Source organism: Scyliorhinus torazame, chromosome 28 (genome assembly GCF_047496885.1).
Source record: "Scyliorhinus torazame isolate Kashiwa2021f chromosome 28, sScyTor2.1, whole genome shotgun sequence".
Lineage (NCBI taxonomy): Eukaryota > Metazoa > Chordata > Chondrichthyes > Carcharhiniformes > Scyliorhinidae > Scyliorhinus > Scyliorhinus torazame.
Window position 1 is genome coordinate 18,926,268 of NC_092734.1, and position 25,427 is coordinate 18,951,694.

General features: G+C 44.4%; 1 protein-coding gene across 12 annotated transcripts in view; it reads left to right on the forward strand.

Annotated features, from left to right (window-relative positions):
- Positions 1-25,427, forward strand: part of dlg5a (discs, large homolog 5a (Drosophila)) — a 259,461-nt gene that overhangs the window by 63,012 nt on the left and 171,022 nt on the right. For all 12 annotated transcript variants that reach the window (XM_072491581.1, XM_072491584.1, XM_072491585.1 and 9 more), the window contains exon 2: positions 360-471. In XM_072491581.1, the coding sequence (XP_072347682.1) occupies positions 453-471 (19 nt within the window). In that variant the 5' untranslated portion in view covers positions 360-452. The remainder of the gene's footprint in view (positions 1-359; positions 472-25,427) is intronic.

Here is a 25,427-nt window from a genome sequence, read left to right on the forward strand (position 1 = left end):
GCTAAATTGCCCCTGAATTGGAAAAAATGTTTTAAAAAATATTTCAATGATATACTCCTATTCTGATTCAGAGTTGCACTTCTCACATAACCCCCATAATACCAAGTATTGTAACTTCAGAGAATATCATAGAAATTACTTATTTTTACACATATATCACCTTGTGACAAGTCCCATTGCATCATATATGAAACTTTGCTTCTTGAATGATGCCCCAGTATATTGTAAATCACTTGCTAATAAGTAGATTTTGTGTTAACTGGAAGAGTAATTCAGTAATCCAGTGGTTTCATTTTGTTTGGCTTTGGTATATATTTAGAGGCAGTTTTTAGATAACATTGTATTGAATTTCATTACAGAAAGAAGCATGAATGACACTACTGTTACACTAAGAAATCGGAAAGTTGCAACCTGAATCTTCCCAGACCAAAGCAGAATGTGGTAAAAGCAGCATGGCTGAGGATTGTGTTGGTGGGTACTGTATTTGTTGTTCATGTTTTGAATGTTTAGCACAGCTGCAATAGATTTAAAACAGTATGTTACTTAGTGCAAAGCTATGTTTAAATGATGCAAGGTTAGAAATTCATACTGCAAAAACTAATTGATATTTCTGTTTGATGAAATGATGGCATATTTAAATAAGTATTATTTCTGTTTTGAAGGTTACAATCCACATTCAGTGCTGGGAATTATTTTGTGTTCCCAGGAATGGGGAGTGCTGGCAAGGTTGTTAAGGTGCACCTCAGTTTTAAAATTTTCATCCATGTTTTCAGATTCCTCCATCGACTCGCTCCTCCCTAAGTCTGTAATCTCCTCCAACTCCATAACCCTCCTAAATATATGCTCTCCCCTAATCCTGGCCTCTTGGCGGCACAACAGCACAGTGGTTAGCACTGTTACTTCACAGCACCAGGGTCGTAGGTTTGATTCCCGGCTTGGGTCACTGTCTGTGTCGAGTCTGCACATTTTCCCGTTTCTGCGTGGGTGTCCTCCGGGTGCTCCGGTTTCCTCCCACAAGTCCCAAAAGACGTGCTGTTAGGTAATTTGGTCATTCAGAATTCTCCCTCCAAATACCCGAACAGGCGCCGGAGTGTGGCGACAGGGGGGATTTTCACAGTAACTTCATTGCAGTGTTAATGTAAGCCTACCTGTAACAATACTTTTGTTGCTTTGAGCTTCACTGCTTGTTCAGGCAGTGTTCGAACAGAAAATCAAACAAATCTATGTTTGATGCTCCTGTATTATAAAAACTGTTTACCATAGTTTGTGATGAAGGCATAAGGATGGATTTAATTATGTAGGTAAATAAACTTAATGATAATTTGGTGAATGCTGATAGGATCACCGCTATGTATTTGTTCCCTTTATTCACATAGTATGAGTAATGTATTAGCAGAGTTTGAGATGCTAAGGCCAAACCTGATTGTATACAATGAAATACAATGTTCTAACTTGCTCCCTTTGTCCAAGTGCAGCTTATCCTATGGAGTCATGTTTCGCAGATTACTTTGCGAATGAGAAAGGAGACCCATGGGTAAATGTACTGTGTACAGTGGTGCCTTGATACTCTGCTACAATGAGGAACAAAGACTTACAATTATGTAGTGCCATCCACATCCTCGAGATGTTGCAAAGCACTTCCCAGACAATGCGTTATTTTTGAAGTGCAGTATACCCTATTCTAAGTGCGGTCTCATCAAAGCCCTGTCCCATTGTAGCAAGACTTCTTTATTCTTGTTCTCCAATCCTCTTGTCATTTGCTTCCCAGATTGCCTGCTAACTTTTTGAGTCCCCTATAAGAGTATGGAGTCTTCGGCGCCACTGTGCCGCCCCTGAATTTATTTCATTTTATTAATTCTATTCTGGATGGATGTGGCGGTCGATGCCGAGCAGGCGGCAGCCGTGACAGAGCAGAGGTCTCTGCACATTTTAATAGGGAGATGCTGTCGAAGTCTGTGGAAATAGATTCTTTCCATTAGTCCTGACTGTGGACATTTACATCTCTTTTTTTAAAGCACCTTCCTGACCGGGTGAGAAGCAGCACCTGGAATGGTTGCTGCTGAAGTGCAACCGAGAAATTGACCTGGAAGTGCCTGAGTCTCTTGCTCCAGAGCTGCAATTACAGTTCTGTTCAATTAGGAAATGTTTGCCAATTTATTTATCTTTTTATGTAAATCCATCAACAGTTGATACAGTAAACATGCGGGGAGGGATAATGCACAATAGCCAGAGCCAGAGAGAATGTTACTTTTTCAGTGAAATTATTTTATGCTTGATGCTTGTCTGCCAGTTTTGAGGTGATTCTTAAATGAGGATCGTCTCTTTTTAAAATTTTCAATACATGTCTGGGATGCTTTTGTTAAATTTTTGTTTTTAGAAATTTAGAGTACCCAATTTTTTTTTTTTCAATTAAGGAGCAATTTAGCATGGCCAATCCACCTATCCTGCACATCTTTGGGTTGTGAGGATGAGACCCATGCAGACACGGGGAGAATGTGCAAACTCCACACGGACAGTGACCCGGGATCGAACCCGGGTCCTCGGCGCCGTGAAGTTAGCAGTGCTAACCACTGTGCCACCGTGCCACCCAACATGTATTGGATGCTAAAAGAATAGATGGGTCTGTAGTTGGATTCTTTTATTACAATATTGAACACAGAGGCTTCCCCATCTGCCATGTTCCATAAATTGGTAATAAATACAGTAACTGCACAAACCAATGCTGCCCTTGCATTTCTGAAACCTATCTACCCAACTCCCATTGTAATGTAAGTCGTCCGTTTGTGATTTCACCGTTTGCGAGGTTTCACTGGAGCGTAAACACTTTTAACTTTACGTTTAAGTTACAAAGTAGCCAGAACCTTCAAGGGACAATTACGTACGCATTAACCGTCTCAAGTTATGCTCCACACAGTGTCAAACTTAAGAGTTCATGGCACCAGCTGTCACAGGGAGACTTTCGTGTTGGGCTCTGGTTCCAGATTTATGCCACATGTTTATTGGTGTTGCAAAATGGAAGCTGTTTTCAACAACATTGAAATTGTAGTGTTGTGCACAAGTTTACAACACGAGCTAAACCTTTATGTTTGCATGATCTTTGGATACAACTGCATGATGCTGATGGCACCAAGCCACGTGATCCGGTGTGCAGTTTAGAAATAGAAAATAAACAGATCTAGAGAAATTGTAAACTGGTTAACCAAATGCCAGATAGTATTTAATATGGAGAAGTTTAAAGTAATTAATATTGGCTCAGGGCCCTGGGCTGTATATAATGGATAAGTATTCATTGTTATGGGCGGCATGGTTGCACAGTGGTTAGCACTGCTGCCTCACAGCTCGTGGGACCTGGGTTCAATACTCGCTTTGGGTGACTGCCTGTATGGAGTTTGCACTTTCTTCCCATGTCTGCGTGGGTTTTCTCCGGGTGCTCAAGTTTCCTCCCACAGTCCAAAGATGTGCAGGTTGGGTGGATTGGCCATGCTAAATTGCTCATTTGTGTCCAAAAAGGTTAGGAGGGGTTATTGGGTTGCGGGGATAGGGTGGAGGTGTAGGCTTAAGTAGGGTGCTCTTTCCAAGGGCTGGTGCAGACTCGGTGGGTTAAATGGCCTCCTTCTGCATTGGAGGGAATCTATGTTTGATATGGAAAAGGCAAAATATTTGTGAATTAGGTAAATCAGGTTGAGATGCATCTCTAGTCGCAAATCAAAGGAGTTTATTATAAATCACTCCAATAATTGCTGAGGCTATATCTTCAAAATCCATGGATTTACTAGAAAAATTATTAGTAAAGAATTATTCAGATAACTTTAAAACTTAAACCTCCTATTTATAAGAATTTGAAAACATAGAATAATATTTACTGAAGAAGATGAAGGGATGAAGGGGCAGCACGGTAGCATTGTGGTTAGCATAATTGCTTCACAGCTCCAGGGTCCCAGGTTCGATTCCGGCTTGGGTCACTGTCTGTGTGGAGTCTGCACATCCTCCCCGTGTGTGCGTGGGTTTCCTCTGGGTGCTCCGGTTTCCTTCCACAGTCCAAAGATGTGCAGGTTAGGTGGATTGGCCATGATAAATTGCCCTTAGTGTCCAAAATTGCCCTTAGTGTTGGGTGGGGTTACTGGGTTATGGGGATAGGGTGGAGGTGTTGACCTTGGGTAGGGTGCTCTTTCCAAGAGCCGGTGCAGACTCGATGGGCCGAATGGCCTCCTTCTGCACTGTAAATTCTATGACAGGGTAAATGCTGGGAGCAAAAAAAAAGGATTTACTAGGATGTTGCCGGGACTTGATGGTTTGAGTTATAAGGAGAGGCTGGATAGACTGGGACTTTTTTCCCTGGAGCGTAGGAGGCTTAGGGGTGATCTTATAGAGGTCTATAAAATAATGAGGGGCATAGATAAGGTAGATAGTCAACATCTTTTCCCAAAGGTAGGGGAGTCTAAAACTAGAGGGCATAGGTTCAAGGTGAGAGGGGAGAGATTCAGAAGGGCCCAGAGGGGCAATTTCTTCACTCAGAGGGTAGTGAGTGTCTGGAATGGGCTGCCAGAGGTAGTAGTAGAGGCGGGTACAATTGTGTCTTTTAAAAAGCATTTAGATAGTTACATGGGTAAGATGGGTATAGAGGGTTATGGGCCAAGTGCGGGCAACTGGGACTAGCTTAATGGTAAAAACTGGGCGGCATGGACTGGTTGGGCCGAAGGGCCTGTTTCCATGCTGTAAACTTCTATGATTCTTCTATGATTCTATGTGATTTTAAATGATGAGAGGAATGTTTGATATAGATGGTAGTTTTTAAATCAATTTTGTTTGTGAGACTGAGAAACATAGGTTCAAATTCAATCTGAGAGATTTTTGGTCGAGCTATTAATGGAAGCCTCTTGAATATCTCATTTATCGAAGACCCTGAAGAACCATATTACATAATCCAATTGGCTGTCGTGCTTTTACATAAAGAAAGGCTGCTTGTCATCGTCCCTAAATTTGCATTTTGCTACTTTAAACCTGTTTCCCCTGCTTTATTCTAAACCAATTTACCGCATTTACTGATTCTGTAGACTATCTTAAAAACCTCGAGGATCAGTTCTGAGATCTCTTTCTTTTTTTAAATAAATTTAAAGTACCCAATTCATTTGTTACCCAATTAAGGAGCAATCTAGTGCGTCCAATCCACCTGCCCTGCACATCTTTGGGTTATGGGGGTGAGACCCACACTGGGAGAATGTGGAAACTCCACACGGACAGTGACCCGGGGCCGGGGTCAAACCCGAATCCTCGGCACCTTGAGGCAACTGTGCTAGCCACTGTGCCACCGTCCCGCCCTTCTGAGACCTTTTTCAAGGCTGAAAGGCTCTTGAGTTTCTTCAGTCTTTACTTTAATGAGAGACCCATTAGGAATCATCCTTATGGCTCTTTTATGCACTGCCTCCAATCCAGAGATTTCACAACAGAGTTGCAAAAGTTGCAAATCTTTGAAAGGGTTTGATTGGCAAGCAATGAGTAGGGAAATGAACTCTAACATAGTCCTCCTCTTTACAAAATGTCTGGAGCATGACCTTGTCATTACCAACAATCTATTCTACCAGAGCGACAAGAACAAAACCTCATGGCAACACCCAGACCCAAACACTGATATCTGCTCAACTGCATCATTGTTTAAATAAGGGACCGCAGTGATGTCCACACCAACTGTGCCATGACAGGTGCCAACGATAACTGCTGAACAAATCACCAGTTTATCAGATCTATCATCTCCATCAGCTGGGCTCCCAAACAACAGGAAACCGGCTACAAGAAAATGAACACCAAATGCATAAAGAACTCCCTGAGTGGCTCGTCTTAGTCATTCACTGCCAACCTCCAGCCACCAGGAGCTACAGTGTGCTCTTGGTGCCTGGTCGACTCTACGGTCCACCATAACAAACACCTGTGAGGAGGAAACATTGTGACTGGTTGGATGAAAGCGAGCAAGATGTATAGAACCTAACTAAGCCTAAATGCAAAGCTTTCGCAGACTGGAAACTTCACCACATCTCGAGAAAAATAGCATTCCACAGGTGCCTGAAGGCAATGTTGTAGCATGAAACCTATGACATAAGAAACAAATGGTGGATAAAAAGAGTACGAGAGATCGAACAACTCACAGATACAAATGGCATATGTCATTTCTTCAATGCTGTCAAGGTGACCTCAAGCCTGAGTGTTCAAGGGCCTGCTGAGAGACTAGCACACCAGCATGGAGAGGAGCTCATAAAGGACAGGCAGGCAGTGCTTGGCAGAGCGAATGTTTTGAAGAATTCTTCATTGACTTGAATGCAGGGAGGTGGTGGCATAGGGGTATTTTCACTGTACCAGTAATCCAGAGGCACAAGTAATCCAGGTTCACATCCCACCACGGCAGATGGTGAAATTTGATTGCAGATTAAAATATGGAATTAAAAATCTAACGAAGACCATTAACCCAGTGTTGGTTGTCATAAAAACCCACCTGGGTTATTAATGCCTTTTGGGGAAGTAAATCTGCCATCCTTACCAACATGTGACACCAGATCCATAGTAATTAAATGCACTCCGAAATGGTCGAGTAAGCCACTCCATTCTAGGGTAATTAGAGATGGGCAATAAATGCTGGCCCAGCCAGCCAGCGATGTTCACATCCCAGGAATGAATGAAAATCACTTGATTCCTCAATATCCCGTCTGTCTCCGTCTCTCTGGGCCACCATAGTCCAGAGAAAAGTTGAGAAACAGCAAAGTAGAGGGAATCCCTGCTGAAATTTTGAAATACCCCTGACAAAGCTGTACAACTTCATAACCCCTTCATCTGGGAAAAGGAGTGCCCGCCATGGGAATCTCAGGCACGCTGTGATGGTGACTGTATACAAGAAGTGAGACAAACCTAGTTGGAATAACTACAGAGGAGTCTTCCTGCTGTCTGCCACATAGAAGATCATTGTCAAGGATCCTCCTCAACTGCCTACTCCCAGTGGCAAAGAGTTCCCTCCAGAGTGGCTTTTGTCCATCGAGAGGTGCCAGAGAAATGATCCTCATTGCAGAGCACAGCAAAAAATTCAAGGAACAGCACCAACTCCTGTAAACCTCACAAAACACTTTGACTCTGTCAGCCCTGAAGGCTCATGGAGTATCCTCCTCAGGTTTGGCTGCATTCAGAAATTTGTCACTCCGCCTACTCCATGATGACATGCAGGTCTTGATCCCCACCAGTGGAACCACTCCAGATCCTTTCTCAAAGATGCCCGAGGTCGAACGAGGCTGTGATATTGTACATGTCTTCTCCATCTGCTTGCCTCACCTCCAGCAAATTATCCACGGGCATGGAGATAATTTACAGAACAGACAGGAAACTGTTCAACCTACAATCTGCCTGCAATCCAAAACTAACTTCATTAATTAAGCTTCAGTGTGCAAGTGAGACTAATGGTCACTGTCGACCGCTTTTTCAGAAGTATACGAGAAAATGGGCATTTTGATAATCACCCGAAAAAAACTAAGATCCTCCAGCCAACTCGTACAGCATGACATCTCTCCCTCTTGATTAATATTAACGGTGAGATTCTGGAAACTGTGGGGCATTTTCCATATTTTGGGAGCCTCCTCTCGACAATGGCAGACAGAGATAACCCAATCATCGCCCCCAATGTGCCAGCTCAGCCTTCGGCCAACTGAGGTAAAGAGTATTTGAGGGTCAGGATCTGAAACCCGAGATTACGGTCATGGTTTATCAGACAGCAGTGATGCCTGCACTTTTACACGCTTGGGACAGTTGGATGACCTACAGACCTGAAAGCAATGGAGCACCGTTCATAGAATATGTGTTTTCACTATTTTCCTTCCAATGTATGGTACTTTATGTCTCAATCAATTCATCGTCTATGTACATATTTTGTCCACCTTATTCTGTATTGTGTCCTTCATTTACACTCATTCATTTTTCATGGAAGAACATTGTAGAGGGCATGTCGCTTGTATCTTTATTAAATGTTTGCTGTAATGTGCTCATACTGTTCTGAACCTATTTGCATCTTTTATTATAATTTCCGTGTTACCTCTTGAAACTGAAAGAATTTCTCGTTGTTTCATCTTGTGTTCATTTTTGTCTGTCTCTATTTGCACTTCTGACCATATCAGCATATTCTGATATCCATCCTACTGATCCCTCTCATGTTTTCCTTTGAGGAGCTGTAGAGCTAATTTTTTCCTCATTATTTTGCTTTTGATATGTTAATCCATTTGCACTCCTGCTTTATTGGTGCTTGTTGATTCCAGGTATTTGTGTACCCTGCATGCTGCACTTTGGGTCTGCTGGATATTTCATTTCTTCTCTACTAAAGAGTTATTGAACAGTCTACACAAGCTACTAATGTTGTTATCCACTCATTTCTTTGATATTCATGAATTTACGATAGTTTTGTATTGGAGGTGTAGAAGCAGGTAGAGGATATGGGCTTTCTGAAGGTGGTTAGTTATAGAATACCTACAGTGCAGAAGGAGGCTGTTCGGCCCATCGAATCTGCACCGACCCTCTGAAAGAGCACCCCACCCAGGCCCACTCCCCCACCTTATCCCCGTAACCCTGTAATCCCTGGCTACCAAGGGGCAATTTAACGTATCCAATCCACCTAACCTGCACACCTTTGGATAAGAGTGGACTAAAGGAGCATGTGATTAGTTGGTTTTGCATCTGGATGTTTTAAATGCAAAGTATTCAATTTCCAAACAACGACACTCCTTGTCTTGATGAATATGAATGTCACAACAAAAATTTAACATTTTATGGAGATTTTAACTTGGATCAATAACTGATGGGTTAATGAGCGCTGTGAACCCAGATCTTTGGGTCAACAGAATACAACAGTTCAGAGCTAAACAGTGAATATCCTAGAATTTCCAAATGATTGCATTGCATCATCTTGGAAGTTATAGCTATTCGCTTCAAAAGATTTCCAAATGCCCTCCAGTCACGGTTATGAAGGCAACCATAATAACCAGTATATACTTAGGATTTGTGCGGAGTGGTGTCAGTGAGTCCTAAGGGCGAAGCTTGAACAACATTTTACACAAGAGTTGTGATCTGGAATAAATTGCCGAAAGGATAGTGGGACCAGACTCAGTAGTAACATTCAAAAGAGAGTTTGATAAACAGTTGAAGGAGAATAATTTACTGGGCCATGGGGAATGGCAGGAAGTGGAATTAATTGGACAGCTCCACCATCGATCTGGCACTGTCATGATTAGATGAATGGTCTCCATCTGTGCTGTATGATTCTAAATAGTATCTGATGTGTTGGAAAGCACGGGATTAATTCACTTAATGGGCATTTCTCATTGCATGCTTTATTTCCATGAAATTAAATTTACTGAATGAATGGATAGAACTTTGAGTTTTTCCTTATGATAGAATAAAAATGAAATTAAATATACAACTCTTGCAGGAAAAAAGGACTGGGAATAATAAAATGACAACCTAAAAATATCAACAGTTCAAATTGAATGAAGTGGGATTTGTATTGGCTGGTGGTAGAAAGTATTATATTTGCAGCAGATCAGAATTCGTTTGGATGAAACGCCCTCTTGCTAGCTTGTTTTCTGATGTTGTTCCAGCTTGTGATGGCAAGCAGTGTTCCTGTTATATATCTGAGGATCAGTGCATATAAAGGATGGTTTTCAGCTTCTGCCTTTTATTTAGATCAGGGCTGAATAAAGGCATGAAGCATAGTCACTGAGTTTGAATAAGCGTACGTGCCTACTTCCTGTCTGCTTGTTTGATGTGCCTGCCAATGTATGACGAATAGTCTCTGGCAATCAGATGAACAAGAAACTGTTAGATTTTGTTCGAAAGGTGCTCAAAAGGTCCATTTTGCCCATTTAATCTTGAAATTCAAAACACAGAGGGAAGGTTACTTGCCGATTTTGCCTCTGCTAGCTCTTTGCTCGAGCAATCTAACCAATTTGATTATCCTTATAGTCATGCATCTTCCTTTTGTTTTAAATATTTATCTACTTTCCCTCAAAAGATGAAATGATCTTTGCCTTAACTACAGTCTATGATAAAGTATTCAATAATTTAATAATCATCACAGGTCTTCCTGCCAATTCAGAAACACAGAATTCCTACAGTGCAGAAGGAGGCCATTTGGCCCATCAAGTCTGCACCGATCCTCTGATAGAGCATCCTACCAAGGTCCATTCCCCTGGCCTATCCTTGTTTCCCCTCCTAACCTGCACATCTTTGAACACTAAGGGGCAATTTAGCGCGGCCAATCCACCTAACCTGCACATCTTTGGACTGTGGGAGGAAACTGGAGCACTCTGAGGACCATGCAGACGGAGCGAATGTACAAACTGCACACAGACAGTCACCCAAGACCAGAATTGAACCCGGGTCTCTGGTGCTGTGAGGCAGCAGTGTTTACCACTGTGCCACAGTGCTGGACAGGGGAGTGTGATCTTTCTGCATTTGAACCAAACTCCCTATATATCATAAACGTTAGCTCAAAACATTAGCTCTTTCTCTCCCTAGAGATACTGCTGACCTGCTGAGATTTTCCAGCATTTTCTCTTTGGTCCCTACATATAATTTTGGTACATGTTAGCACTTTACCGTCTTTTGTTGCTGTCAAGATGTTACTGCCTGATATAATATGTCAATTTGCACATGCAGAATGGACACTTGGTCACATTTGCTCTGGATGTATACGTCTAGGGCACACAGCTACATTACAAGAGACTGATGACACGACTTACATTTAGATGAGCACTGCTGTTTGGCCACTCACCCAAGATCCAACCTGTAGTCTAAATAGCTCTTCAAACTTCCTAATTACCTACATTTCTGGGTCTCCACTGTGTGCAAAATGTTAAATACTTACTGAATGATTGATTGATTGTCACATGTACCGAAGTAAAGTGAAAAGTATTTTTCTGCGACCACAGAACGCACATAGTAGACAAAAAGAATAATTGACAGAGTACATCAACAAATAGTGATTGGTTACAGTGCGGAACAAGGAACCAAACAAAGCAAATGCTTGAGCAAGAGCAGCATAGGGCTTTGTGAATAGTGTTCTTACAGGGAACAGATCAGTCCGAGGGAGAGTCGTTGAGTCTAGTAGCTGTCGGGAAGAAGCTGTTCCTATGTCTGGATGTGCGGGTCTTCAGACTTGTGTATCTTCGGCCTGTTGGAAGGGTCTGGAAGAGGGCAAAGCCTCGGTGGGAGGGTCTCTGACAATGCTGTCTGCCTTCCTAATGCAGCGGGAGGTGTAGACAGAATCAATCGGAAGGTGGCAAGCTTGTGTGATGCGTTGGGCTGAGTTCACCACACTGCAGTTTCTTGCGATCTTGGGCCAAGCAGTTGTCATACCGGGCTGTGATGCAGCCGGATAGGATGCTCTCTATGGCACACCTGTAGATGTTTGTGAGAGTCGATGCAGACATGCCAAATTTCTTTAACTTCCTTAGGAAGTAGGGGCGTTATTGGGCTTTCTTGACTGTTGCAGGGGAACTGAGTGTATTCTGTGGAGGTGGCAGATTGAGCAAATGAAATCCTGAAGGAAAAAGCGTCAATAGCTACATAGTGTTCAGGAAACAAATTTTGTATGAACTAGAAATACTTGACAAAATATAAAGTGTCTATCTCTGTAGACTTCCTGTTTGCTTCTGTATCTAAATTGGACAGTGAATCCTGTTAATGGTCTATATAGTCTAGTATTGAAATCACACAAGATTAATTCATGATTATATCGCCCTTCAAGCATGTTTTCAAGCAAGTGGATTCAGTTTATTCCTGCAATTATAGAACATAGAACATAGAACAATACAGCGCAGTACAGGCCCTTCGGCCCACGATGTTGCACCGAAACAAAAGCCATCTAACCTACACTATGCCATTATCATCCATATGTTTATCCAATAAACTTTTAAATGCCCTCAATGTTGGCGAGTTCACTACTGTAGCAGGTAGGGCATTCCACGGCCTCACTACTCTTTGCGTAAAGAACCTACCTCTGACCTCTGTCCTATATCTATTACCCCTCAGTTTAAAGTTATGTCCCCTCGTGCCAGCCATATCCATCCGCGGGAGAAGGCTCTCACTGTCCACCCTATCCAACCCCCTGATCATTTTGTATGCCTCTATTAAGTCTCCTCTTAACCTTCTTCTCTCCAACGAAAACAACCTCAAGTCCGTCAGCCTTTCCTCATAAGATTTTCCCTCCATACCAGGCAACACCCTGGTAAATCTCCTCTGCACCCGCTCCAAAGCCTCCACGTCCTTCCTATAATGCGGTGACCAGAACTGTACGCAATACTCCAAATGCGGCCGGACCAGAGTTCTGTACAGCTGCAACATGACCTCCCGACTCCGGAACTCAATCCCTCTACCAATAAAGGCCAACACTCCATAGGCCTTCTTCAGAACCCTATCAACCTGGGTGGCAACTTTCAGGGATCTATGTACATGGACACCTAGATCCCTCTGCTCAGCCACACTTTCAAGAACTTTACCATTAGCCAAATATTCCGCATTCCTGTTATTCCTTCCAAAGTGAATCACCTCACACTTCTCTACATTAAACTCCATTTGCCACCTCTCAGCCCAGCTCTGCAGCTTATCTATATCCTGTAACCTGCTACATCCTTCCACACTATCGACAACACCACCGACTTTAGTATCGTCTGCAAATTTACTCACCCACCCTTCTGCGCCTTCCTCTAGGTCATTGATAAAAATGACAAACAGCAACGGCCCCAGAACAGATCCTTGTGGTACTCCACTTGTGACTGTACTCCATTCTGAACATTTCCCATCAACCACCACCCTCTGTCTTCTTTCAGCTAGCCAATTTCTGATCCACAACTCTAAATCACCCTCAATCCCCAGCCTCCGTATTTTTTGCAATAGCCTACCGTGGGGAACCTTATCAAACGCTTTGCTGAAATCCATATACACCACATCAACTGCTCTACCCTCGTCTACCTGTTCAGTCACCTTCTCAAAGAACTCAATAAGGTTTGTGAGGCATGACCTACCCTTCACAAAGCCATGCTGACTATCCCTGATCATATTATTCCTATCTAGATGATTATAAATCTTGTCCCTTATAATCCCCTCCAAGACTTTACCCACTACAGACGTGAGGCTCACCGGTCTATAGTTGCCGGGGTTGTCTCTGCTCCCCTTTTTGAACAAAGGGACCACATTTGCTGTCCTCCAGTCCTCTGGCACTATTCCTGTAGCCAATGATGACATAAAAATCAAAGCCAAAGGTCCAGCAATCTCTTCCCTGGCCTCCCATAGAATCCTAGGATAAATCCCATCGGGTCCCGGGGACTTATCTATTTTCAGCCTGTCCAGAATTGCCAACACCTCTTCCCTACGTACCTCAATGCCATCTATTCTATTAGCCTGGGGCTCAGCATTCTCCTCCACAACATTATCTTTTTCCTGAGTGAATACTGACGAAAAATATTCATTTAGTATCTCGCCTATCTCTTCAGACTCCACACACAATTTCCCATCCCTGTCCTTGACTGGTCCTACTCTTTCCCTAGTCATTCGCTTATTCCTGACATACCTATAGAAAGCTTTTGGGTTTTCCTTGATCCTTCCTGCCAAATACTTCTCATGTCCCCTCCTTGCTCGTCTTAGCTCTCTCTTTAGATCCTTCCTCGCTACCTTGTAACTATCCATCGCCCCAACCGAAACTTCACACTTCATCTTCACATAGGCCTTCTTCTTCCTCTTAACAAGAGATTCCACTTCCTTGGTAAACCACGGTTCCCTCGCTCGACGCCTTCCTCCCTGTCTGACTGGTACATACTTATCAAGAACACGCAGTAGCTGATCCTTGAACAAGCCCCACTTATCCAGTGTGCCCAACACTTGCAGCCTACTTCTCCACCTTATCCCCCCCAAGTCACGTCTAATGGCATCATAATTGCCCTTCCCCCAGCTATAACTCTTGCCCTGCGGTGTATACTTATCCCTTTCCATCATTAACGTAAACGTCACCGAATTGTGGTCACTGTCCCCAAAGTGCTCTCCTACCTCCAAATCCAACACCTGGCCTGGTTCATTACCCAAAACCAAATCCAACGTGGCCTCGCCTCTTGTTGGCCTGTCAACATATTGTTTCAGGAAACCCTCCTGCACACACTGTACAAAAAACGACCCATCTATTGTACTCGAACTATATATTTTCCAGTCAATATTTGGAAAGTTAAAGTCTCCCATAATAACTACCCTGTTACTTTCGCTCATATCCAGAATCATCTTCGCCATCCTTTCCTCTACATCCCTTGAACTATTAGGAGGCCTATAAAAAACTCCCAACAGGGTGACCTCTCCTTTCCTGTTTCTAACTTCAGCCAATACTACCTCGGAAGAAGAGTCCCCATCTAGCATCCTCTCCGCCACCGTAATACTGCTCTTGACTAGCAGCGCCACACCTCCCCCTCTTTTGCCTCCTTCTCTGAGCTTACTAAAACACCTAAACCCCGGAACCTGCAACATCCATTCCTGTCCCTGCTCTATCCATGTCTCCGAAATGGCCACAACATCGAAGTCCCAGGTACCAACCCACGCTGCCAGTTCCCCTACCTTGTTTCGTATACTCCTGGCATTGAAGTAGACACACTTCAAACCACCTACCTGAACGCTGGCCCCCTCCTGCGACGTCAAATCTGTGCTCCTGACCTCTATACTCTCATTCTCCCTTACCCTAAAACTACAATCCAGGTTCCCATGCCCCTGCTGCATTAGTTTAAACCCCCCCAAAGAGCACTAACAAATCTCCCCCCCAGGATATTTGTGCCCCTCAGGTTCAGATGTAGACCATCCTGTCTGTAGAGGTCCCACCTTCCCCAGAAAGAGCCCCAGTTATCCAAAAATCTGAAACCCTCCCGCCTGCACCATCCCTGTAGCCACGTGTTTAAATGCTCTCTCTCCCTATTCCTCATCTCACTATCACGTGGCACGGGCACCAACCCAGAGATAACAACTCTGTTTGTTCTGGTTCTGAGCTTCCATCCTAGCTCCCTGAAAGCCTGCTTGACATCCTTGTCCCCTTTCCTACCTATGTCGTTGGTGCCAATGTGGACCACGACTTGGGGCTGCTCCCCCTCCCCCCTAAGGACCCGGAAAACACGATCCGAGACATCACGTACCCTTGCACCTGGGAGGCAACATACCAAACGTGAGTCTCTCACGCTCCCACAAAATCTCCTATCCGTGCCCCTGACTATAGAGTCCCCAATTACTAATGCTCTGCTCCTCTCCCCCCTTCCCTTCTGAGCAACAGGGGCAGACTCCGTGCCAGAGGCCCGTACCCCATGGCTTACCCCTGGTAAGTCGTCCCCCCCACAAGTATCCAAAGCGGTATACTTGTTTCTCAGGGGAACGACCGCAGGGGATCCCTGCACTGACTGTTTTTTCCCAGTCCCTCTTACAGTTACCCACCTATCTCCAATCTTTGGTGTAACTAATTCCCTGAAGCTGCTATCTATGACCCCTTCTGCCTCCCGAATGATCCGAAGTTCTTCCAACTCCAGCTCCAGTTCCCTAACTCGGTCTTGGAGGAGCTGGAGATGGCAGCACTTCCTGCAGGTAAAATCAGCAGGGACACTAACTGCATCCCTCACCTCAAACATCCTGCAGGAGGAACATTGCACTCCCTTCCCTGCCATTCCTCTAACTTTCTACCAAGATCTGGCTAACAACTAAATTAAATTTTTATAAAAAATAATAATAATATAATAAAAATATGGTACTTACCTCAGACCAATGGGTTTTATTATTAGGTTAGAGGAGGAGGGCGGGTGGGAGACACTACACGTGTAGTGTCTCGGGTTTCCTCTCCACCAGAATTTATTGGTGAGGGTCTTCCCAGACGTCCGCGGGTCGACTTCCTGATCCCGCCTAAAAAACTAATTAAAAAAAAAAAAGAAAAATTCTCAGCTCCTGCTGAAATTGACTAACCAGCCAGCTCCACTCCCGCCGAAATCGACTGGCCTGCCCCTGCAAAGACAAGTGCTTTTAAAGGTTGACTTACCTCCCAGCAACCTCCTTCCGCAATGCTCCCGCTGAAATTGACTAACCAGCTGCTCTCACGCCGCCGAAATCGACTGGCCTGCCCCTGCAAAGAGAAGTGCTTTTAAAGGTTGACTTACCTCCCAGCAACCTCCTTCCGCAATGCTCCCGCTGAAACTGACTCACCACTCACCAGCTGTTCTCCCGCCGAAATCGACTGGCCTGCCCCTGCAAAGAGAAGTGCTTTTAAAGGTTGACTTACCTCCCAGCAACCTCCTTCCGCAATTATTTGTAATGGTATGGCATCATTGGTCCTCCCTGCAAATCTGCTGTACTGTCAAACACACTGAGGTACTCCAATTTGGGATTAGCAGGAGTGAGCATGTAGACAGGCTGATCTCTCAAAATTAACCATCCAATCAAAAAGAAAATCTCGGATCATTACTGTGAAGTTTTTCTTTAGAAGCAACACAATCCCAATGCGTGATCACTGTTACTGCGTACTGATCAAGGTGACGTTGTCTATGCCCAATCAACAAGGATTTGATGTGCATTCAGAGCCATCGTCTATATTCCCATGTTGGTAGAAGTGGCTGCAATGTTTCAAAGGCGCAATGGTCGATTTCGCAATCATAGAGGAGACACTTACTCCTGAGCAAAACTACTACAACTCCGCAAAAGATTAACTACTTCACGCCCAAGGAAACACCAATGTACGAAACAATTGTCTTCCAACATACTAATCAAGAAACAAATAAGACAATTGATCGGTATTGCAAGCAATTGAGGCAACTAGTAACTAAATGTGACTTTGGTAACATTGAACACATCAAACCAGAAATCAAAACAAAAATAATCAAAGTGAACACTTTTAAGTGCTAGAAAATCTCAACAGGTCGAACAGCATCGGAGGAGAGAAAAACACTATTGACGTTTTGAGTCAAATATTCTTTAGTCGTCGGTTTTCCTGCCTCCACAGATGCTGTCCGGCACTTTCGCTTTTTATTTCAGATCTCCCGCATCCGCGGTGTTTTGCTTTCATTACAAATTATCAAAGGTTGCTTCTCTAGACAACCATGATGAAAAGCACTCGAGAAAGACAGAAAGCTGTCGGAGCTGACGGGGTTTGTGAGATCACGATCGCTTTCAGAGTCCAGAGGTACTGAAATAACTACGACATCCCAAGTTGAACTCCTGTGAACACAGTTCATTGCTCAAATGCCAGGGAAACACCTACAAAGCACCAACAGCAGTGTCACAGAGATGCGACTAGTTCAAACAATGTTTCCACAGTGATGGTGCTTATTCACAAAGGACCCTTCTATTCACAAACGGTGTGTGAAACTTGTGGAAAATCCAACCACTTTTCTCATGTTTCTCACTCAGCAGCAAAATCAACCACTGAGACCAATGCCACCTGTAGAGTACCATATGTACCACAACAAACGGGCAAGGGAATGTAGCCAATGTCATGGCTGATGATCCGGAATACACATACCAACATATCCTCGAATTGCATGTTGACCACTTCACTCAAATCGGCAAACTGAAAGGTGTTGCATTCAAGCTTCATGTAGACCATAATGTGCCCCTACTCGTGCATCAGAAGTGACAAATCCCATTTCATGTCAGAAAGCAGGCAGAGAAAGAACTCCAGCGCTTACTTGACTTTGATATTATTGGTAAAGTTGCATATGAGTATACCCCATGGGTCTCAACCATAATAATAATCTTTATTATTGTCACAAGTGGGCTTACATTAACACTGCAATGAAGTTACTGTGAAAATCCCCTAGTCGCCACGTTCCGGCGCCTGTTTGGGTACACAGAGAGAGAATTCAGAATGTCCACATTACCTAACAGCACGCCTTTCGGGACTTGTGGGAGGAAACCGGAGCATCCGGAAGAAATCCACGCAGACACAGGGAGAACGTGCAGACTCCGCACAGACAGTGACTCAAGCCGGAATCAAACCTGGGACCCTGGCGCTGTGAAGCAATAGTGCTAACCACTGTGCTACCGTGCTGCCCTAAAACAAGCCCCATGCAAGTCATTAAGAAGCTCGAGGAGAACCAGATTAGAATCTGCACTGCTCTGCAGTCACCAAACCAAGCCCATACAATGAGAAAGGTACTTGATATTGGCAATCAATGATATCGTACCCAAACTTGATCTCAATGCCAGTCACCATCAAATTGAGCTTGCAGAGGAATCGAGATATCTTGGTGTTCTCCACTCACATTGGACTTTTTCGATGCAAGAGGCTCAACTTTGGAGTCTTTTAAACAGCTGAGGTATTTCAGCATGTAATTCAGTCTGCACTTCAAGGACTTGAAAGCATGTTGAACATCAGTGAGGTCATTCTCATCTACAGTCGCACTGAAAACGAACACGTGGCACGCCTACAATGTCTTAGTGACTAAACTCACCTTGAACAAATACAAAAGCTTGTTCGTTCAAAGCAGAATCTGATTTTTCAGTCATGTGTTCAACAGTGAAAGAGCATGACTTGATCTGTGGGAGGTTGAAGCCATTGTAAAATGCTGTGGACCCGACAAACGTGCAGGAAGTGTTGAGTTGTGAGGACTGATCACATATTGTAGTTGCTTAATTCCTGACCTTGCTACATTATCTGCATCCCCACACCTCCCCCTCTGCACTTTACGCGATCTGACAAAAGAGACCACTAAGTGAATCATACAGACAGGCTGTGCACCAGATCAGATGTCAGCAATGTTGCAAGTTGCGTAAATGCGTATTTTGACCTGAGAAAACCACCCAGCTAGTTGTGAATAGAAACCCAACTGGCCAGGTGCAATTATTGTGCAGAAAGTCAAGGCAGGCAACCCATTAATCGATGCAATGGCAAGCAGATCACTAATGCCCCTAGAGCGATGTTATTTGCAGACAGAGAGAGAAGCAACCTCTTATTACATGGGGTTCTTACGCCTTCATCGCCACCTGCATGGAAGTGAGTTTGAAGTAATAACTGATCGCAGACCACTGAATAGCTTGTTAAACAATCCACATAGCGAAACATCCACTCAACTAGAGTGTTGGCTACTCAAGCTACGGCTACTCAAACTACAAGAGTACGAGTTGCATGTTAAGTATCAACTAGGCCAGCTCAACCCAGTGGATTATCTTTTGTGACATCCATTGCCGGCAGCCAGTCCAACTAGGTATGAAGGAAAATTTGTTGAACAATATCTGAACAATATGTGAGCCTAAATGTGATGCCAAAGTCACTAACACTAGCTGACATCAAAACGCAATAAACAAAATGAGACATTGCATCTGTGTAATAACGGCTATAGAATTATTAAACTGCAAAGACATGACTCTTAAAAGATGTGTTCGCATGACTCTAGAAATAAAATCGCTCACCCACTGCAAGGTCTTCACAATGTTACAAATGAACTTGCCATTACAGCCACATGGACCTTGTGCTATGAGCAACTTCATAGAATCCATATAGTGCAGAATAAGGCCATTTGGCCCATCGAGTCTGCACCGACCCTTCGGAAGACTACCTAGACCTTATTCCTGCAATCCCACCATAAAGGGCAATTTAGCATGGCTAATCCACCTAGATAAGGCTGACACATTTGCAACACTCTTCAGTCAGAAATGCCAAATGGATGATCCATGACTGCCTCCTCCAGAGGTTTGCAGCATCACAGATGTCAATCTTCAGCCAATTTGATTCACTCCATGTGATATCAAGAAACAGTTGAAGGCACTGGACATTTATCGATATTATGGGCCCTGACAATATTCCAACAGTAGTATTATGGGCCCTGACAATATTCCAACAGAGTGAGTGAATATATCGCTATTCTTTCATTGTCACTGGATTAAAGTCCTGGAACACCCTCCCTGCACTGTGTGTGTACCTGCACCACGTGGACTGCAGGGGTTTAAGACGGCTGCTCACCACCAGCTTCTCGAGGACAATTCGGGATAGGCAACAAATGCTGGCCTAGTTGGTGACACCCACATCCCATGGATGAATTTGAAGATAAATTCTCCATGGATTAGGACAGGATTGAGGAAAGTTACCACTTATGATCAATTTCTGCTAAAACAATGTGCAACTGAATGTTGGAAGGGGTCAGGGTTTAGTCTGCTCATTTATGGCTTATGTGGCTCTGCTGCAACTTTTGAAAAATGTTATTAAAGAACAAGATAATAGAAAACCACTGGTTGACTGCATATTGTACAGTTTCCATTGCAGTTGGAAACTTTCGAACTAGGTTTGAACAATACATGATTGATTTTTTTCAAATCAAATCAGACTGAATAAATAACCGATTCAACTGAATTAGCGGGCAGTCTGATGGTTCCCGCAAGTCACTTCTTTCGATAAAATGTGGACTCCTTCCAGTTAGCATTATAATTGCAGTCCTCTGCACACAATACTAAGCCACTGAATACTCCAGAAGCACTGACATTTTGGCTTCCGCTGTACTGGGCAAGCTTACTGTAAAATACGTTTGAATTGAAAAAAACACTTTTCAAATTATTTAAGAACCAATGTGTAGAGAGGAGCAAACCCAGGTGTTGTTGGGTGCTCTGCTTACCTGAGAAGCAGACATGGCCTCCCAATGCATTTGGATAGTCATTAATTATTGTGTTGTGCAATGCATGTCATACACAATGAGATATTGGCTGTGTATATCACAATTCAAAATTGTGTAAATAATGGAATTTGTGCCAAGATTCAACTGAACTGTGCTTTCATTGTTTATGCTGTCTTTTTTTGTTTATACATCTTACTACTATTGAGGATCTTATAGAGTCACGTTAACTGGAGAAATACTGACCATTGCAATTCCAGTCAGACGTCGGAAAAGACATCAATGGTAGGCATAAAAAGTCTTGGCGTCAGAGTAATTATCAAATCAACTTTAATTTCTAGTGCTGTCTGCCATCACCGTTGTTATCAAAATTACCCACAGACTGTTTAACAGACTAAAATCATCAGCCGTATTCAGCCAAGTTTCTCTTTTGTATAAATAATGCAGATGAAATCCTTTTGATATTGGTGCATTTCTTACCGTGTTGCTCAACTTAGTCTGAATCTTTTTAATGCAAACTTCAAATCATGTGCTTGCAGCCCTTGGGCAGAGTGTGTTTCAGGGGGTGAAACCACTCTGCTAACGTTTGGTAAAACTTAATGTTGGAAAACAAAATAGATCTCAATAGATTTGCCGTATGACATACTTTGATTTGAAATGCTTTTGCTGTAGTTTGGCCGTTATAGCCTTAATCCAGCATTTTTACACAGCTCAGAAGTTCCAAATTTTCTGTTTTTTAAAAAAAAGTATATTGAGTAGGATCAATTTAGAAGCAGACACGACATAGTTACAAATAATCGCACACATAAGGTGAAGTGAAAAAGAAAGCAGCTCAACATACCTGGGAACAGAATGGGACAGACAAACAACATCACAACTGGATTGGTACTTCATTGAGGGCTGTTTAGCACGGGGCTAAATCGCTGGCTTTGAAAGCAGACCAAGGCAGGTCAGCAGCACAGTTCAATTCCCGTACCAGCTTCCCCGAACAGGCGCTGGAATGTGGCGACTAGGGGCTTTTCACAGTAACTTCATTTGAAGCCTACTTGTGACAATAAGCGATTTTCATTTCATTTCATTGGGCGAAACCGAATATTCCCGCGATCCCACCAGAAACCAAAGGAAGAGCAGGATAAAGTCATAAAAAAGTGCCAGGACGGTGTGCACCCTCCAATGTCGCACCTCCGCAACCCTAACCCATACCAACCCACAAATCCCTCAGCTCCAGCACCATCCCAGGGATCAGTAATCCAACTGCACCCATGCAAAAGCCAAGAACGAATACATCAAAAAAAGAAAATCCACGCGAACCCCAGCTTTAAGGGAAATGACACACTTACCCCAGAATGCAATCTAACCCCCATCCAGGTCCAGAAGAGAGCCAACATCAATCAGATAGCCAGGAAACTATGAAGGGATGACCGGCAGGAACAAGTCCAAGTTGTCTCAGACTCCAGGTCTCCCCTAGAAGAAGAAGAAGAAGAGAGAAAAGACATGAGCTACCAGAAACCAACTTTTCAGATATGAAGAACTTCGGACCCAACCCAGGTCCTGACTCATCACAGCCCTTGTGGAGCATCCAGCAACCGAAGGGGATGAGACAGCCCGACCAACTAGCAAACAAAACGCCCCGAAAGGGAACGACAGGATAACCATGGGGCCCAAAACTTGACAAAGGATAATCACTCTGTACACAGTCAAAGGGGGAGCCCGCACCAGGGAGAACGGGGATGACAGGACTCCTCATGAAAGGTGCCTTGGGAGTAAGGATCGACCACCCTCCTCTCCCACGGCAGCATGGAACACACCCCACCAAACAGGCCCGCCCAGGAGAAAAGCCAGTGCCCCGGTAAAACGAACACTCCAAGTGAACCCATTCCTAATCCGTCAGAACACAGAAACCCAGGGCAGCACGGTGGCGCAGTGGTAGCACTGCAGTCTCTCGACGCCAAGGTCCCAGGTTTGATCCCGGCTCTGGGTTTGCACATTTTCAACGTGTTTGCGTGGGTTTCGCCCCCACAACCCAAAGATGTGCAAGGCAAGTGGATTGGCCACACTAAATTGCCCCTTAATTGGAAAAAATGAATTGGGTACTCTAAATTTGTAACAGTAAAGAACACAGAAACCCAGCTGGTCTGAACATGGAGAGGATTAAACCTCACTTCCAGGCAGCTCAGGGGAAAAACAAAAATAAGGTGAGAGATGCAGTGAAGGACTTGGTCTTCGAGGCCTTCTAAACGAGAAAAAGAAGAAAGAGAAAGAACCATCAGAACTAATCACGCAGATAACAGGGAAACAGCATCCAACCCAGACCCTACACTTCTCGGGCTACTGCTCAATAGATGCCAACGAGGAGGAGAACTAACCACCCAGTCAACACTGGGGCATCGCACCTACTCCAGGGAACAAAGGATGTCACCTCAGTGCATGCAGCACTCAGCCCACCCCAAGTCTCCATGTACCGGGGGGGGGGGGGGGTTGCCAAACCCAGCCTCACCAAATCCTCCCCTCACCCGCTGAAGGTGTCCGCAGGAGAGAGCACTCGGGGATAACAGGATACCGACCATGGTGTTGTGCCTGACCTAGCCCAGTACCATCCTAAAACAATAGCAAAAGAAATTATGTCCCCAGGACCTCTCACACAACCCCAAAACGTATACCCCAGCGAACCCGCACCTACCCAACCCAACTAGGGCAAGGCGCTACTCGCACTTAAATAAGGCAAGAAAGGATAATACTCCAGCCTAGCCAGGAGGGGACCCCAGTCCGGAGAAAGAACCATCAAGGCACCCATCAATTGGTGCATCCTGGGAGCAAGGGTCGATCCTCCTCCCCCGTAATCCAAGAGCCCCCCCCACCGCCAAACAGAGGCGACCCATGGACCCCCTCCTCTCCCATTCTCACCCTTCTCTCCCATTCTCGACCACGGATAACACCTCCACTTCAGTCTGCTCTAATAACAGACAAGACACTCATCAGTCCGCTAGTACTGAAGACAGCTAAAGAGAGAGAACCATGTTTTGAGGAAAGAAAATATGCTGCAACTGTACAGGACCCTAGTGAGACCACATTTGGAGTATTGTGTGCATTTATGGTCACCTCATTATAGGAAGGATGTGGAAGCATTGGAAAGGGTGCAAAGGAGATTTACCAGGATGCTGCCTGGATTGGAGGGTACGTCTTATGAGGAAAGGTTGAGGGAGCTAGGGCTTTTCACATTGGAGCGAAGGAGGATGAGAGGCGACTTAATTTAGGTTTATAAGATGATGAGGGGGATAGATAGAGTAGACTTTCAGAGATTATTTCCTCGGGTGGATGTAGCTGTTACAAGAGGGCATAACTATAAGGTTCGTGGTGAGAGATATAGGAGGGATGTCCGAGATAGGGTCTTTACTCAGAGTGGTTAGGGTGTGGAATGGACTGCCTGCTGTGATAGTGGAGTGGGACACTTTAGGAACTTTCAAGCGGTTATTGGATAGGCACATGGAGCACACCAGAATGACAGGGAGTGGGATAGCTTGATCTTGGCTTCGGACAAAGCTCGGCACAATATCGAGGGCCGAAGGGCCTGTTCTGTGCTGTACTGTTCTATGTTCAACCTGAAGGAAGAGTCGGACAGAACCCAGTTCTCCCCAGGATAACAAAAAGTCTGTACAGGCCAATGAATGATAAAAGCATGAATTCTTAAATTCAAATCAAAGAGTAAAACAAAATCTGGAACGAATTAGCTTTAACTAGGGGAGCTATCCACGATCACAGTGAGGGCGAATTAACCCCACCAACCCCAACCTTCCACCCTCTCCCCGCTCTGGCTCTACTCATCTTCCCTCTAAACAAAGGGGGTGATGGCAAAGAACACCCCTCTCCCTCAACCACAAGGATCATAAGATACTACAAGCATGATTACATTTAGGATTAAAACTGTACGCACACCCCATTTTCCATATTCGACTAAACATGAATTTGCGTAATCAGGATAACCAGCGGTACAGGTCACCGCCCATATTGCACATTCCCCTGGCAGGAAAAAGACAGCATCAAGCAAACAAGGAAGTGATTAATAGGGATCAATGTCCAGGATCTGGCGGGGAAAAAGACAGCATCAAGCAAACAAGGAAGTGATTAATAGGGATCAATGTCCAGGATAACAGCTGAATTGCAGGGCATTCCTCAGGAAAAAGACATATTGCCGGACACAAAAGAAAGCAAAAGCCAAGGATAAAACAGGATCAGTGAGCTTCAGGGTCTTTCAAGGATTCCAGTGACCGAAGCATGAGACACCATTACTTCCACCACGCTGTCTCACCAATACCCAGCCCGTCAACAGCCTAGACCCTGGATGGGGGGGTTCAGCCACCCTCAACCCCTCAGGACGAGCATCAGGAACTGGACAATACAGGACAGTGATCGGTAGGCCAAACCGACCCCAGGCCCTGAAGACAGGATATGTTGTGCTTCACTGACTCTGATGCCCCCAGCCTCCAAATCAAGATTATGAAACATGGCAGCCAATTTTCAAACTCACTCAGGGACTCTTGCGCCACCTCTCGCTAGAGACTGGGCTCAGTGGCATGCCCCTCTACAGTCCCCTATCCTTCTCCAGAACCCATCAGTATGCACGACAAGCCTTGCAACAGGAACTCGATAGTATGGAGATGGTCCCCCACCAGGGAAAGTGCTATCTCAAGTGTAAGAACCACCTTGTGCGCCTCCATTGCCTCCATGAAAGTACGCCACAACTCTTGGAAGGCAGTGAGTCTTGATGACCTGCACTGTAGAGCCAGGCCAACATCTGTTTAATATTGG